The sequence below is a fragment of the Salvelinus sp. IW2-2015 genome, linkage group LG20 (genome assembly GCF_002910315.2).
Source record: "Salvelinus sp. IW2-2015 linkage group LG20, ASM291031v2, whole genome shotgun sequence".
In the NCBI taxonomy this organism is placed as follows: domain Eukaryota; kingdom Metazoa; phylum Chordata; class Actinopteri; order Salmoniformes; family Salmonidae; genus Salvelinus; species Salvelinus sp. IW2-2015.
In genome coordinates this window covers 12,765,385-12,781,797 of record NC_036860.1, presented here as the reverse complement: position 1 = coordinate 12,781,797, position 16,413 = coordinate 12,765,385, and the positions used below count along the sequence as shown (strand labels likewise).

Genomic DNA, 16,413 nt, shown 5'->3' with positions numbered 1-16,413 from the left:
CCTGATTTAATGTAGGCTTGTCACCAGCAGCAGTCTGTGTGTTAGGGTTGGGCTGATAGACTATATGATAATATTGACTATTGGTGATATTTGAACTTTCCAATTCAAAACTGTGCAGTCGTATCAATATGTTCAACATGAAGTCTAAACAAATAACCCCTTTTTTTCCCGTCATAAGTGTATTTTTTTTATGAAAAGGCGACTGACTATAAGATCATAAATAAGCACAGTGGAATTATTTTTTCATTAACAATGCAACACGGTAATATCAGATATCGGCAATATTTGGAGTAGCATATCGTGGAATAGGTCTGCCCAAATATCGCCCAGCCCTAGTGTGTGGGTGGTGTTGCCTCACTCACAGCCAGAGAGAGAGAGGAAGGCTCTGAACAGTCAGACATGACGCATACCTCTGACTCAGTTGCCCCCCCCCCCTAAATAAAAGGCGTTTTGTGGCATGCCAGATGTGTGCGTGAGCCTGCATGCACGTGGGTGAGAGCAGTTCTCCGCTGAAGTGAGAGGTAGTTAGCGTCCCTGGTCCAAAGTAGTTCGCTATTTAAGGCAGTGTTCCCCCAATTGGTGGCCTGCGGGTGGTTTTATTTGCCCCCCCCCCCCCMAAGTTTTCAAATATACTTTTTTTTTGTTGCTTTTTCATTGTTGGAAGTAAGATAGTAAAAACACCAGGAAATCATCTCCAATTGATTTTAATTGAGCAATTAAGCAAGGTTTGAAATGTTTTACTCAAATATATCTGTTTGGGCTTCTTGTGGTCAATTTGCAGTCTACTAATTATTTGTAATTATGTTCCGGCCCCTCAACCACCCGCCCAAGACTAAATTGGCCCACGGCTGAATCTAGTTGATGATCCCCGATGTAGGTAATGGGGCGTTATTTGGGACACAGACACAGCCTAATTCCTGGCCAGGCTGACAGAAAGCATGCGGTGCCCATTGCAGACCCCCACTGGGTGAAGATGTGGCGTCACTGTCTGACGCACAAAATACTGTAGGTGCCACAGATGCTACCTCTCTTGGACTGACGGAAAGAGTTCAAATGAAATAGGCTTGGCCCATTAGTCTATAGGCCGTGTATTTCCCTCATCATCAAACCAATAGTTTGTTTCTCGAATGTTTGGGAATGATTCAATTCAGATTTTTGTGGCATGACTAACATTCACTATAGTTTGTGTCCAAATATGAAATTCCAGAATGAAGAGTGCTTTTGATTGCCGATAGAACAGTGCACTAGACCCATCTGGTGGCTGACCTGCCTATACTGTGCCCCTCCCCTCTCTCTCCATCCCTTGCTAGCTCGCTATAAAGATTCCTCGCTAGCTCGCTATAAAGTACGGCAACTAATCAGTCTCCTCCTTTCCAAAAGTAAAGAATCTTAGGAGTCAAATCCTAGCGGCATTGAATTTTAACACTCAGAAATGGTGGTCAGTGGGAGTTGATGTTCGAGGAGTCGTGGAATCAGTTATTTTTGGAGTCTGCTCTCCACCACTGTCATCGTCGTTAAGTTCGAAAAATGGCAGAGAAAGGCAAGTGACAGCAGCGAAGTCCTGTTTGGCAATACTGTGAAGTTAAATGAGAAGGAAATGCCAACTTTGTGAGGTGGAGTTGAGGTCAAGTAATGGTAGTACAGGTGCAATGCTTAACCATTTGAAAGGGAACGCACCATGAGACCTAAACCAATGCTGGCAGCAGCGCAGCTGCATTGTGAATTCACATAGTTTTTTTGTGAAAATTCTATGTAAAAAATGTGTTTTGCTGTTTAAACATCAAGGACATTTTTCCATTTGGTCACATCCCTAGTCACAAGTAGTCATTTGGGACCTACTCATAGCCGGATGTCTCTTACTGCCTGGTGTGTGGAGTGGGATCCTCTGGCCTACGTTCCTACTGGCTGCAGCTACCTCCCCTGTAAAACACAAATTATTATTTACTTTCTAGATGGAATAGATTAGCCTAGTAGATACAGTACCTCTATTTTGTAACCTAACATGAGGTGTATGTGTGGGTGTGTCCCAAATAGCACCCTATTCTCTGTGGTGCTCATTAAAAAGTAGTGCACTATATAGGGATTAGGGTGCCATTTAGGACAAGTTCCCCCCCTCTGGTTTTCAAGTGTCAGTCACTGGCAGAACCTGATTTCCTGGCCTCGCCTAGGCCTCTCTGTAACCAGAGCCACTTCCTCCCTTCTTTCACAACATTCCTCGGCAGTCTGTGGTGATCTATGTCCAGGTCAAAGGTCAACTGTTATTCCAGAGCCCAGAGCAGTGGGGGTGTGGTGAGACACACACACACACCGGTAGGCAGGAAGTCAGCCAGCGGCAGCGTTTATCTTCACCTCTTGTAGCAATCTGCCTCTGCTGAGTCGTATTTACAAAGTGCATCAGAGTTGGAGATAGTGCTGATCAAGGATCAGGTCCCCCAATCCATATAATCGAAAACTGATCCTAGATCAGCACAGCAGCACTCCGACTCTTGAGACTTAGTGAATACGGGCCGTGGTATATTAAGTAGGTTGTAAAAATGTGTTGACCTTTTGGACCATAGCAGGAAATAATTTGTCATAGCGATTTATGTTTTTAATGCTGTCTTTTGAAGTGTAGTTGTGTAATGCACCAAGACAGCCCCCCCCCCCCCCCCCCCCCCCCAGTGACAGAACTATCAAAACCTAACCCATACGGGCTCTGTTTAAACGTAGTGCACCATGTAGGGAATAGGGTGCTATTTGGGATGCATCCAGACTGGGCTAACTTTTCTATGGATGCTGTTAGTCAAGAAAAATGATAAGGTCAAACCCGGAGCCGACTTAGTTTAATCATCAGCAGTCACAATGGATGTGTTTTGGCCATCAAGCCTTATTCAGCGACTTTGTCAGCTACTCAACTAGCCACTTCCACTCCTGATGAGATTAGTGTTTTTGACATTTACATGTCCATTGTCTGCTGGACTACCATTGTGTACAGGTCCCTCTTTCCAATTGAAACCAAACCTGTGTTACTGTCACTTATCAGGCCGAAGGTGTGAAGGTGAGAATGGGCCCAAGTTGACCTGATTAGGGAACACGTCTCAAATAGCAACCTATTCCCTATAGTAAGCTACTCTTGAAATGGTCAGAAGTAGTGCACTACATAAGGAATAAGGTGCCATTTGGGATGCCGCCTAGGTGTAAAAAAAAATTTTTAAAAATGAAAGGGGGGGTTGCTAAAAAAAATCTCTTCAAACATGGGAAATCGCAGGAAAACCTGGTGAAAGCCAACAGGACTTGTGTGGCCTCTCTTTGCCTGAGCTAATCATGTTTGCTCAGTGTCATCTTATCTGGTCAAATAGGTTCAGTCAGCAGTTGAGGTTTTAAATTATCGCAATAAACTAGACCCAATAGTGGAGCAATAGACACAGTGGGGAGAAATGGTGTACTTTGTACTGTGTGTGTGTGTGTCCTTGGATTCCCTGATTGTTGTTGCCTGGCTGTTGTGAACCATCTGGTGGTGCTGTGTATACGTCGGCAGGTTCCTAGTTCCAGAGAACACTGCATCCCGAACCAGCTGGAGCATCAGCCTGGTGTTGTGGCTAGCTAGAAGCTACCTAACGAACAGCCTCTGTCCCCATAGAGGGAGCCCTCCCGTCTGTCCCTGAGCTGTCTGCCTGTACCTGCCACAGACTCCTCCCCCATCCTCTGTCCTCCTCCTGTGTCTGTAAGAGCTGGGTGGTGGTGTTATGTTTAAAACAGGGAGAGAATTGTCCTGGATGTGTCCATTATGTCCAATGAGGAAACGCTCACTTTCATTGCAAACACAAGCAACACATTTTCAAATGTTTTCCGTTGTGTGCCCCAATGAACACTACCCTGTTTGTGGAGGACCTGTCAGTTCCTTCCTTAGTGGATGTCATCCTCCTGTCTGCTGCTACTGCTGCTTGTTCCCATTGTCTGTCCCTGTCGGCCTCTTCTGTACTGCAGCCTCAGTCGACCACACACAAACACACACACTGTTTAACACGCAATGAAAAGGCATGATTTTTGGCCAAGATAATTGTAAGACATGAATCAGTGATTCGTATTGTCCTTCAGATTTCTCAAGAGGCAACGGCACACCGTGGCTGTGCGCATTTTGTCTACAGCTTTGTGTAGCCGTTTGCGACGATACTAATGTAACGACAACCATCGTCTACTTTGGAAATGTTTGCAAAAACCTTGTCAATTTAAATGACATACCTGGCAGAATGATATGATTATTTGCATCAATCCAGTGGTCATTTGATTTGCAAACTCAATCACATGAGCGCTACAGAAACATTGCTAACCAAACAGTCTCTGGCTAGTGGTCGTCTGATGTGATTCAAGCATTGTTGTCGACCTTAAAAATGGAGAAACAGGGAAAAACAAAATGTAATTTGGGGAAAAAACTACGGAATCAGACAAAAGATTAAACTTGAGCCCTACCAGTGCAGTGCTTGACTATTTTCCACTGCGCTTATGTAGCTCTGTCACTGAATGCAGCCAGCTATTTGGTCATCAGCAGCAGCTCTTTTTATTTATTTATTTTTATTATTTTTTTTATACACCTTTTATTTAACTAGGCAAGTCAGTTAAGAACACATTCTTATTTTCAATGACGGCCTAGGAACGGTGGGTTTAACTGCCTTGTTCAGGGGCAGAACGACAGATTTTTAGCTCGGGGATTCGTTTTTGCAATCTTCCGGTTACTAGTCCAACGCTCTAACCACCTGCCTTACATTGCACTCCACGAGGAGCCTGCGTGTCAGGCTGACTACCTGTTACGCGAGGGCAGCAAGAAGTCAAGGTAAGTTGCTAGCTAGCATTAAACTTATCTTATAAAAAACAATCAATCTTAACATAATCACTAGTTAACAACACATGGTTGATGATATTACTAGTTTATCTAGCGTGTCCTGCGTTGCATATAATCGATGCGCCTACTTCGATAAACGGTGATGATTTAACGAGCGGTACCCCTCGACAACATTTCTCTGAAAAGGCAGCGCGGGAAATTCAAAAATATTTTTTTGAAATATGTAACTTTCACACATTAACAAGTCCAATACAGGCTTTACAGCGAAAGCACAACATATGATTATGTTAGTTCAGAGGCAAGTCAAAAAAACACACAGACATTTTTCCAGCCAAAGATAGGAGTCACAAAAAGCAGAAATAKAGATAAAATGAATCACTAACCTCAGATGACACTCATAGGACATCATGTTACACAATACATGTATGTTTTGTTCGATAATGTGCATATTTATATCCAAAAATCTGTTTACATTGCCGCGTTACGTGCAGTAATGTTTTGATTCCAAAACATCCGGTGTTTTTGCAGATAGCCACAGAAATCCCAGAAATACTCATAATAGACATTGATAAAATATACAAGTGTTATTCACAGAATTAAAGATAGACTTCTCCTTAATGCAACCGCTGTGTCAGATTTTTTTTTTTTACTACGGAAAAAGCATAATCTGAGTACGGCGCTCAGAGCCCAATCCAGCCAAAGAAATGTCCGCCATGTTGGAGTCAACAGAAGTTAGAAATAACATGATAAATATTCACTTACCTTTGATGATCTTCATCAGAATGCACTCCCAGGAATCCCAGTTCGACAATAAATGACTGATTTGTTCCATAAAGTCCATCATTTATGTCCAAATAGCCACTAGTTGTTAGCGTGGTCAGCCCAGTAATCCATCTTCATGAGCACTGCGTCCAGACAAAAACTCGAAAGTTCCGTTACAGGTCGTAGAAACATATCAAACGATGTATGGAATCAATCTTTAGGATGTTTTTAACATAAATCATCAATAATGTTCCAACCGAAGAATTACATTGTCTGCAGCAAAGCACTGGAACGAGAGCTAACTCTGTCGGGTGCGCGCGTCACGAGCCTGAGACACTCTGCCAGACCCATGACTCATTCAGCTCCCATTCCCCCCTCCTTTATAGCAGAAGCCTGAAACAAGTTTCTAAAGACGGTTGACATCTAGTGGAAGTCTTAGGAAGTGCAATTTAACCCCATAGACACTGTCTATTAAGCTTTGAAAAACTACAATCCTCAGATTTCCCACTTCCTGGTTGGATTTTTCTCAGGTTTTCACCTGCCATATGAGTTCTGTTATACTCACAGACATCATTCAAACAGTTTTAGAAACTTCAGAGTTTTTTTATCCCGCTGAATTGCAGGGCGCAAAATATTACTACAAATATTTATAATCATGCAATCACAAGTGAAATATACCAAAACACAGCTTAGCTTGTTGTTAATCCACCTATCGTGTCAGATTTTGAAAATATGCTTTGCAGCGAAAGCAATCCAAGCTTTTGTGAGTGTATCAATCAATGCTAGAACAGCTAGCCCCAAATTAGCATGGTCACGAAAGTCAGAAAAGCAATAAAATTAATCGCTTACCTTTCATAATCTTCGGATGTTTGCACTCACGAGACTCCCAGTTATTCGATAAATATTACTTTTATAACAAAAAAACGCCTTTTGGGTTGCGCGTTATGTTCAGAAAACCAAAGCCTCGTTCCGTTCGACGAAAATTCCAAAAAGTATCTGTAATGTTCGTAGAAACATGTCAAATGTTTTTTATAATCAATCCTCAGGTTGTTTTTAACAAACATAATCGATAATATTTCAACCGGACCGTAACCTATTCAATAAAAGAGAGAAAGAAAATGGAGAGCTACCCCTCTCGTGCACAGGAACTAATCAAAGGACACCTGACTAGTTTTGAAAAATCTCGCTCATTTTTCAAAATAAAAGCCTGAAACTATGTCTAAAGCCTGGTCACAGCCTGAGGAAGCCATTGGAAAATGAATCTGGTTGATACCCCTTTTAAATGGAAGAAAGACGGGCAAGAAAACACAGATAAATTAAAAATTTTAAAAATCACTTGGGTTGGATTTCCTCAGGTTTTTGCCTGCAGAATCAGTTTTGTTATACTCACAGACAATATTTTGACAGTTTTGGAAACTTTGGAGTGTTTTCTATCCTAATCTGTAAATTTATATGCATATTCTACGATCTGGACCTGAGAAATAGTCCGTTTACCTTGGGAACGTTATTTTTAAAAATTAAAATTAAATAAATAAACAATCTGACCCCTAGCGTCAAGAAGTTAATATTTCCTGCTAACATGAATTTCTTATAATTACGGAAATTGTGTCACTTCTCTTGCGTTCCGTGCAAGCAGTCACGGTATATGCAGCAGTTTGGGCCGCCTGGCTCATTGCGAACTGTGTGAAGTCCATTTATTCCTAACAAAGGCCATAATTAATTTGCCAGAATTGTACATAATTATGACATAACATTGAAGGTTGTACAATGTAACAGCAATATTTAGACTTAGGGATGCCATCCGTTAGATAAAATACGGAACGGTTCTGTATTTCACTGAAAGAATAAACGTTTTGTTTTCGAAATGATAGTTTCCGGATTCAACCATTTTAATGACCAAAGGCTCGTATTTCTGTGTGTTATTATGTTACAATTAAGTCTATGATTTGATAGAGCAGTCTGACTGAGCGATGGTAGGCAGCAGCAGGCTTGTAAGCATTCATTCAAACAGCACTTTCGTGCGTTTCCCAGTAGCTATTGCGCTGTTTATGACTTCAAGCTTATCAACTCCCGAGATTAGGCTGGTGTAACCAATGTGAAATGGCTAGCTAGTTAGCAGGGTGCGCGCTAATAGCGTTTCAAACGTCACTCGCTCTGAGACTTGGAGTAGTTGTTCCCCTTGCTCTGCATGGGTAACGCTGCTTCGAGGGTGGCTGTTGTCGATGTGTTCCTGGTTCGAGCCCAGGTAGGAGCAAGGAGAGGGACGGAAGCTATACTGTTACACTGGCAATACTAAAGTGCCTATAAGAGCATCCAATAGTCAAAGGTATATGAAATACAAATCGTATAGAGAGAAATAATCCTATAATTCCTATAATAACTACAACCTGAAACTTCTTACCTGTGAATATTGAAGACTCATGTTAAAAGGAACCACCAGCTTTCATATGTTCTCATGTTCTGAGCAAGGAACTTAAACGTTAGCTTTTTTACATGGCACATATTGCACTTTTACTTTCTTCTCCAACACTTTGTTTTTGCATTATTTAAACAAATTGAACATGTTTCATTATTTATGAGGCTAAATTGATTTTTATTGATGTATTATATTAAGTTAAAATAAGTGTTCATTCAGTATTGTTCTAATTGTCATTATAAAAATCGGCTGATTAATCGGTATCGGCTTTTTTGGTCCTCCAATAATCGGTATCGGCGTTGAAAAAATCATAATCGGTCGACCTCTAGTCTGTACTCTGCTATAAGAAACGTTCAACAACTGTTTTGGCCGGTGCTTTGACCCGAGTGGGCAGGTAGCAGACAAGTTAAAATTCCTCTCTCCTGTTATCATCCCAGACAGAGGTCAGTCAGTGTATGGGTGTGTTTCCTCCAGGGAGGCCTAGGCAGCGATCATGTGCTTGCTTAACTGCTAACTCAGAAAGGTTGACTCATCAGGAATGTAGTTAGTTGAGTGAGATCCGTACACTGGTGTGTGTGTGTGACTGGCCAGAGTTTTAAACGAGAATCCCTCATGATCAATACTTTGTGGTTGGTCAGATTGCTACACATTGCTGTGTCTTTGTACTCTGTCTCCAACACACTGTCCTTGTGACGTAGTAGCCTGGGGGAGAGGAGGCGAGAGGCGGCATGGGAACACTGTGTTCCACCAGCAGCCAGATGATGCCAAACGTACCACACACACCCACACAAAACCTCCCACATCCTGAAACACTCCAGAGACTTCCAAGGAATGGGATAGTCTGTGTCTTACCAGGGACCCGCATAAACCATTACAGACACACACAGGCCCTGCCAAAACCCCAGCGATGGATAACTTCTAACCCACCTCTGATCTCACACACACACACACACACACACACACACACACACACACACACACACACACACACAGAGGGTTGGGTCAATTTCAGTTCCATTCAGAAAGTAAACCAGATTTGGAACTGGCGTTTCAGTATAGTCCTTGAATTTACAGGTATTGAAATGTAATTAACCCTGACAGATATAGACAAAGCCTTTTTTTATGATGGGCCAGGGGGGAGAACTGGAGGGCTGTCCCCCTGTCTCCCCCCTTGGACTCAGAGATTATTGCTTTTTTGTACACTTGATACTGCCATTTCCTCCAATCTAGAGCCAAAAAAAATCATTGTATATTAAAAAAAAAAAAAAGCAAAAAAGAAACGTCCCTTTTTCAGGACCCTGTTTTTCAAAGATAATTTGTAAAAATCCAAATAACTTCACAGATCTTAATTGTAAAGGGTTTAAACACTGTTTCCCCTGCTTGTTCAATGAACCATAAAAAATGAATGAATATGCACCTGTGGAATGGTCGTTAAGACACTAACAGCTTACAGACGGTAGACAATTAAGGTCACAGTTATGAGAACTTAGGACACTAAAGAGGCCTTTCTACTGACTCTGAAAAATACCAAAAGAAAGATGCCCAGGGTCCCTGCTCATCTGCGTGAACGTGCCTTAGACATGCTGCAAGGAGGCATGAGGACTGCACATGGGCCAGGGCAATAAATTGCAATGTTTGTACTGTGAGATGCCTAAGACAGCGTTACAGGGAGGAAGGGCGGACAGCTGATCGTCCTCGACGGTGGCAGACCACGTGTAAAAACACCTGTACAGGATCGGTACAGCCGAACATCACACCTGCGGGACAGGTACAGGATGGCAACAATTGCCCAAGTTACACCAGGAACGCACATTCCCTCCATCAGTGCTCAGACTGTCCACAATAGGCTGAGAGAGGCTGGACTGAGTGCTTGTAGGCCTGTTGTAAGGCAGGTCCTCACCAGACATCACCGGCAACAACGTCGCCTATGGGCACAAACCCACAGTCGCTGGACCAGACAGAACTGGCAAAAAGTGCTCTTCACTGACGAGTTGCGGTTTTGTCTCACCAGGGTTGATGGCCGGATTCGCGTTTATGAGCGTTACACCGAGGCCTGTACTCTGGAGCGGGATCGATTTGGAGGTGGAGGATCCTTCATGGTCTTGGGCGGTGTGTCACAGTATCATCGGACTGAGCTTTCTGTCATTGCAGGCAATCTCAACGCTGTGCGTTACAGGGAAGACATCCTCCCTCATGTAGTACCCTTCCTGCAGGCTCATCCTGACATGACCCTCCAGCATGACAATGCCACCAGCCATACTGCTCATTCTGTGCGTGATTTCCTGCGAGACAGGAATGTCAGTGTTCTGTTATGGCCAGCGAAGAGCCTGGATCTCAATCCCATTGAGCACGTCTGGAACCTGTTGGATCGGCAGGTGAGTGCTAGGGCCATTCCCCCCAGAAATGTCTGGGAACTTACAGGTGCCTTGGTGGAAGAGTGGGGTAACATCTCACAGCAAGAACTGGCAAATCTGGTGCAGTCCATGAAGAGGAGATGCACTGCAGTACTTAATGCAGCTGGTGGCCACACCAGATACTGACTGTTACCTTTGACCCCCCCTTTGTTCAGGGACACATTATTCCATTTATGTTAGTCACATGTCTGTGGAACTTGTTCAGTTTATGTCTCAGTTGTTGAATCTTGTTATGGTCATACAAATATTTACACATGTTAAGTTTGCTGAAAATAAATGCAGTTGACAGTGAGAGGACGTTTCTTTTTTTGCTGAGTTTAGCTTTCTGTGAGTATATAATTTATTTCTCACCTCAATATTAAGAGTTCATGGCACCACTTTACAACCGCAGTAGGGTGTAGTAGCCTATGGTTTTGAAGTGCCCGCGGAGCGCGCCATTGGCAGTGAATAAGCCTACCAAGTAGCCTAGGCCTAGCGCTGGGACGTTTTTGGAGGACATTAGCCTACATTTACTGATAGATCAATCAATTAGCCTACATGGCTATATAGCAACGCTATCATATTTAGAGTTGGCAATCTAGCTAAGTGTTTTGAGTTCCCACTTGCTCAGGTTGTGAATAATATAGCCTAGGTCAATATGCACAAAGATTCAGTAAGTTCTCTGAAGAGGCAACACTGTATCTGATAATTCTGGATCCTAGTTTGACAGGTTGCACATCAAAATATAAATTATTCATTTCCTGGATATGTTAGATGAAATAGCTTACTTTTTGAATTATAGGCTACGGCCTCAGTTGTCTAACTTTGCTCTAACTGTTGAGTTCCCATGGAAAACCAGGTTTTTGTTTTATCGGTGTAGTCTTGATGTGGGTAAAAGTCACACGCTGAGTAGAATGGGGAAATCCAAAAACATATAGGAAACCACAGTACTCCACCCGCAAACTGCACATACTGAAGCGTTGGTGGGCCGGTGTGTGGTTGTGTGTGTGTGTGTGTGTGTGTGTGTGTGTGTGTGTGTGTGTGTGTGGTTCTTGGTAGGGGGGTTGTATGTGTAGTAGAGTGACCTTTGGTTGCCTCTGCTGGAGAACGCTGCTCTCCCTGCACTCCCCTGTCTGTGTCCGTCCCTCATTATAACCTGACGGGTAATGTTGTGTGGGAGTGCTGATCTAGGATAAGGTCCCCCTGTCCATGTAGGCCTAATCTTATTTATTGTAATCTTAAAGGAAAAACTGATCCTAAATCAGCACTCCTAGTTCTCTGAGATGCTTGATACGTACGGCCCCTGGTCTGATGTGGTAGTGTGACCTCTCGTTGCCCATGCTACAGTATACAGAGCCTTCTCTCTCCTTTGCCTCTCCATCAACCCTGTAACTGTAACTGTAATTTACCACAGCCTTCATGTGGCGCTGCCGTCGAGCCCTGTCTGCCTTTAATGGGCCTTTAGTAGGGATGTGCATCTTTCCCTTTCAAGATGATTCGATATGTTTCTAGATGCATGGGATACGATACAGGAACAATACGTCTTAGTTTGAAATTATTTTGTGCGACGTGGTTTGATGTGATATGTTTCGATGGACTGACATTTGTTGCATAAACACATACACTTTCCATTCTAAAGTCAAATCTGCTGCTGATGGAGCTCATGAGCTGGGCCTCTGAGCAGACTGACACGTGTGTGTGTGTGTGTGTGTATGTGTGTGTGTGTGTGAAATAACTATGTAAGCAGCTGAGCCATAAAGGAGACTAGGTATCTACCACCACAATATCGGACGGGGGTGGGGGGGCAATGTATCCTATGTTTGCGTATTGGTGAATCGTTACATCCCTAGCCTTTAGGAGTTTAGCAGCTGTAGCGGTGTCATGCAGTCTGACTCTATCCAACCTCTGAAACATGAGTCACCCCACAGAGTCACCCCACAGCGTGAATATATTAAGATGTGGGATACAAAGAAAGTCAGTTATTAGCTAATGTAAAATGTCACCACGCTTCCTTTTTTAATTGATTTTATATTTCTGAAGCCGGGGCACAGGTCAGAGGATGTTGAAATGAAAGGTTCATAAACCTTCCTCGATGTGTTTTACAGCTTTGGGTTTATGGGTGATGAAGTAAAATGACGATAAGATGAAGAACAGACTCGGGTGGTGATAATTATGATACGATGCTGATGATTTAAGAAGTGTTGTGATATGTCTTGCAAGGGTTGCAAAGGGCAGGGTATATTAGTAGTTTACCAGTAATCTACCAGAATTTTGTTAACTTTCAAGGAATATATTTTATCATATGACATCTAGTGGCCTTTTTGGGAACTTCAGATTATCACAGGCGTCTGTAATTATCTCTGGCCCCCTATATGGCTTTATCGCATTTCTTTAAGAAACAACAACAAATATAATAATTTTTATTATATTTTTTTTAGACAGCTGTAAATTATTAGCCTAAATATAAACCATCAACTTATTGAATACCATTGAGGGTTTCAGCATTATTTGTTACATTTATTTTATTATGTCTGTCTTTGTACATGTCTTAGGGCCAAACCGATGGCAGTTGTGAACAAAAAAATTGTTGGAAGAGTTGCAGAGTTAATTGAAAATGCCATTGTTGATTTATATACTTTTACTTTTATTTATTATTAGGCTATTTTCTCTTGAACCATACGGTCTATCCACTAGAAGCTCATGGACAATATTGACACAGTTAGAAAAATGTATACAATATATGAACAAGTTATTCAAGTATAAATGACCAAAGTTTCCATAGATTGCCATAGATTACATGTTACTTACCAAAATTACTGAAGATTCCAGTAACTGGTAAATTAGCGGGAGCTTTGCAACCCTATATGTCTGACAAAGATGCTAATGACTGTGTCGGTCCCCCCCTCTTTTCCTAGAGAGGCTAGTGAGGAGTGCAATGGAATCAGCGGTGCTCTCTCAGTGGAGTCGTCCGCGCCGCCGTCGAGACTGAACAACTGGTGTCCCGCGGCCACCGCCGCCCCAACCCTTACCCCTGCTCCGGCCCCTGTGCCCGCGCCCCCAGTCACCTCCGCAAGAATGGGGGACGGCCTGGATGCAACCACAGTGCAGATGTCTTCGTCAGGCAGCAGTAGCAGCAGCCAGGGGGGGCAGCCCCAGCCCTCCACCTACGTACCCACCGTGCCAGAGTTTAACCCACCGCCCCCAGAGTACATCAACCCGTTGCAGCCCAAGCGGCAGACCAACCAGCTGCAGTACCTGCTCAAGGCGGTGCTGAAGACCCTGTGGAAGCACCACTTCTCCTGGCCCTTCCAGGCACCTGTCGATGCCGTCAAACTCAACCTGCCGGTGAGTAGTGTGTTTGTCTGGTTGGCTTTCTGGCTGGCTGGTGTCACGCTATGTGGACTAGAAAAGGAGAAACAAACGACCTGAAAATAGTCTTTGGAAGTTTCATTAATTTAAAAGTTTAATTCACTAAATAGTCTTTTAGAGCAGGTTTGGGTTGTAGTGTACCTACAGGATGGTAATTCTCCAGCAACAGGGTTGGAGAACCCTGCTTTAGACTTATATCCTGACTACCCATCCACATCGCTCTGACCAAACGCCACACTCAGTGTTTCTTCTCTACCATGAGTCCGGGTTTGCTTTTCTCCCTGGCATGTTATAAAATGGGAACACGTTCTGGCCGTTTTGGTCCCAGATATAGAAGGGTTGGGCCAGAGCCGTGATAGTGAAACAAGGAATAAATGCACAATGAATAACGCGAAACGTTGAGTCAAAATAACATGGCTATATACAGGGAGTACCAGTACTGAGTCGGTATACAATGTAATTAACGTAGCTATGTGCATATGCACTCAGTGACCAGTTTATTAGGGATACCATCTAGTACCGGTTCATATTCTCTTTTACCTCCGGAACATCCTGAATTCTTTGGGGCGTGGACTCGTTGCTCAATTGGTATCAAGTGACCGAACATCTGTCAGGAAAACATGCCCTACACCGTTACACCACCGGCACCAGCCTGTACCGTTGACACCAGGCAGGGTGGGGCCGTGGACTCATGCTGCTTACACCAAATTCTGACTCTGCCATCAGCATGACGCAACAGGAATCGGTATTTGTCGGACCAGGCAATGTTTTTCCACTTAGGTAGTCCAGTGTTGGTGATTGCGTACCCACTGGAGCCGCTTCTTCCTGTTTTTAACTGATTGGAGCGGAACACGGTGTGGTGGTCGTCTGCAATAGCCTATCCGTGACAACGATCGATGAGTTGTGCGTTCTGAGATGCCGTTCTGCACACCACCGTTGTACTGCACTATTATTTGCCTGTTTCTGGCCCGCCTGTTAGCTTGCACCATTCTTGCCATTCTCCTTTGACCTCTCTCGTCAACGAGCTGCTTTCACCCACAGGACTGCCGCTGACTGGATGTTTTTTGTTTGTCGCACCATTCTCTGTAAACCCTAGACACTGTTGTGCTTGAAAAGCCCAGGAGACAGGACGTTTCTGAGGTACTAGAACCGGCTCGCCTGGCACCGACGATCATGCCACGCTCTTAGTTGCTTAGGTCACTCGTTTTGCCCATTCTAACGTTCAATCAAACAGTAACTGGATGCCTGTCTGCCTGCTTTATATAGCGATCCACGGCCACATCACCTACCATCTGCAGGAGCAAACCATTTCCATGAATGGGGTGGTATACCTAATAAACTGGCCAGAGTGTAGGTAGGTGTGACTATGCAACAGGATAGATACACAGTAGCAGAAGTGTGTGTGTGTGTGTGTGTGTGTCGTTTACAGGCATATGATAACTAGACAAATTGTGTCACTTCTCTTGCATTCATTGCACGCAGAGTCAGGGTATATGCACAGTTTGGGCCGCCTGGCTCGCTTGAGAAACTAATTTGCCAGACTTTTACATAACAATGACATAACATTGAAGTTGTGCAATGTAACAGCAATATTTAGACTCAGGGTTGCCCGCCCGCTTCGATAAAATACAGAACGTTCCGTATTTCACTGAAGAATAAACATTTTGTTTTCGAAATGATAGTTTCCGGATTTGACCATCATTAATGACCTAAGACTCGTATTTCTGTGTGTTTATTATTTAATAATTAAGACTATGATTTGATAGATCACTCTGACTGAGCGGTGGTAGGCGGCAGCTCGCTCGTAAGCATTCATTCAAAACTTACTGAGTTGCCAGCAGCTCTTAGGGCAATGCTTGATTCACAAGCACTGTTTATGACTTCAAGCCCATCTACTCCAGAGATTAGGCTGGCAATACTAAAGTGCCTATTAGAACATCCAATAGTCAAAGGTATATGAAATTCAAATGGTAGAGAGAGAAATAGTCAACGCGTCATAATTCCTATAATACTACAACCTAAAACTTCTTAACTGGGAATATTGAACTACCAGCTTTCATATGTTCTCATGTTCTGAGCAAGGAACTTAACGTTAGCTTTCTTACATGGACATATTGCCTTTTACTTTCTTCTCCAACACTGTTTTTGCATTATTTAAACCAAATTGAGCCAATGTTACATTATTTGTTTGAGACTAAATAGATTTATTTATGTATTATATGAAGTTAAAATAAAAGTGTTGATTGTTCATTCAGTACTGTTGTAATTGTCATTATTACAAATATATATATCTTTTTTTAAATCAGCATCGGCTTTTTTTGGTCTCCAGTAATCGGTATCGCGTTGAAAATACTAATCGGTCGACCTCTAAGTGTTTACAATCACATCGTTGTGCATCATGTGATTTCAACCAATTATGAGTAGGCATTGGCATACTAATTGTCTCCTAATGTCATTGGAAACACTTACCTCCCTGTATCTTTTTTTACTACAAAACATAGAAACGTGTTGTTGATATTGGGGTGGTGGCTGGGGATAAGTGAATGAAAGGAAAAATAAGAGCATTTCCCTTTAAGCATTGATGTGGGGGGGGGGGGGGGGGGGGTGGACAGAACTAAAACTGAGAAAACATAATTTGGGAACAAATAAAACGA

The 16,413-nt window shown here is 43.1% G+C and overlaps 1 protein-coding gene across 2 annotated transcripts in view; it reads left to right on the top strand.

The window, feature by feature from the left end:
- The window catches only part of LOC139029399 (uncharacterized), a 41,863-nt gene extending 27,984 nt beyond the window's left edge, over nt 1-13,879 (top strand). Inside the window, exon 3 of one of the 2 annotated variants that reach the window (XR_011481701.1) lies at nt 13,306-13,394. Coding sequence is in view for 1 of the 2 variants with exons in the window: in XM_070449215.1 (XP_070305316.1) it covers nt 13,306-13,819 (514 nt within the window). In the remaining variant the exon portion in view is untranslated. Of the gene's footprint in view, nt 1-13,305 lie in introns of both variants that reach the window. The other variant, XM_070449215.1, reaches the window with a different exon arrangement.
- The last annotated feature ends 2,534 nt before the right edge of the window (nt 13,880-16,413 follow it).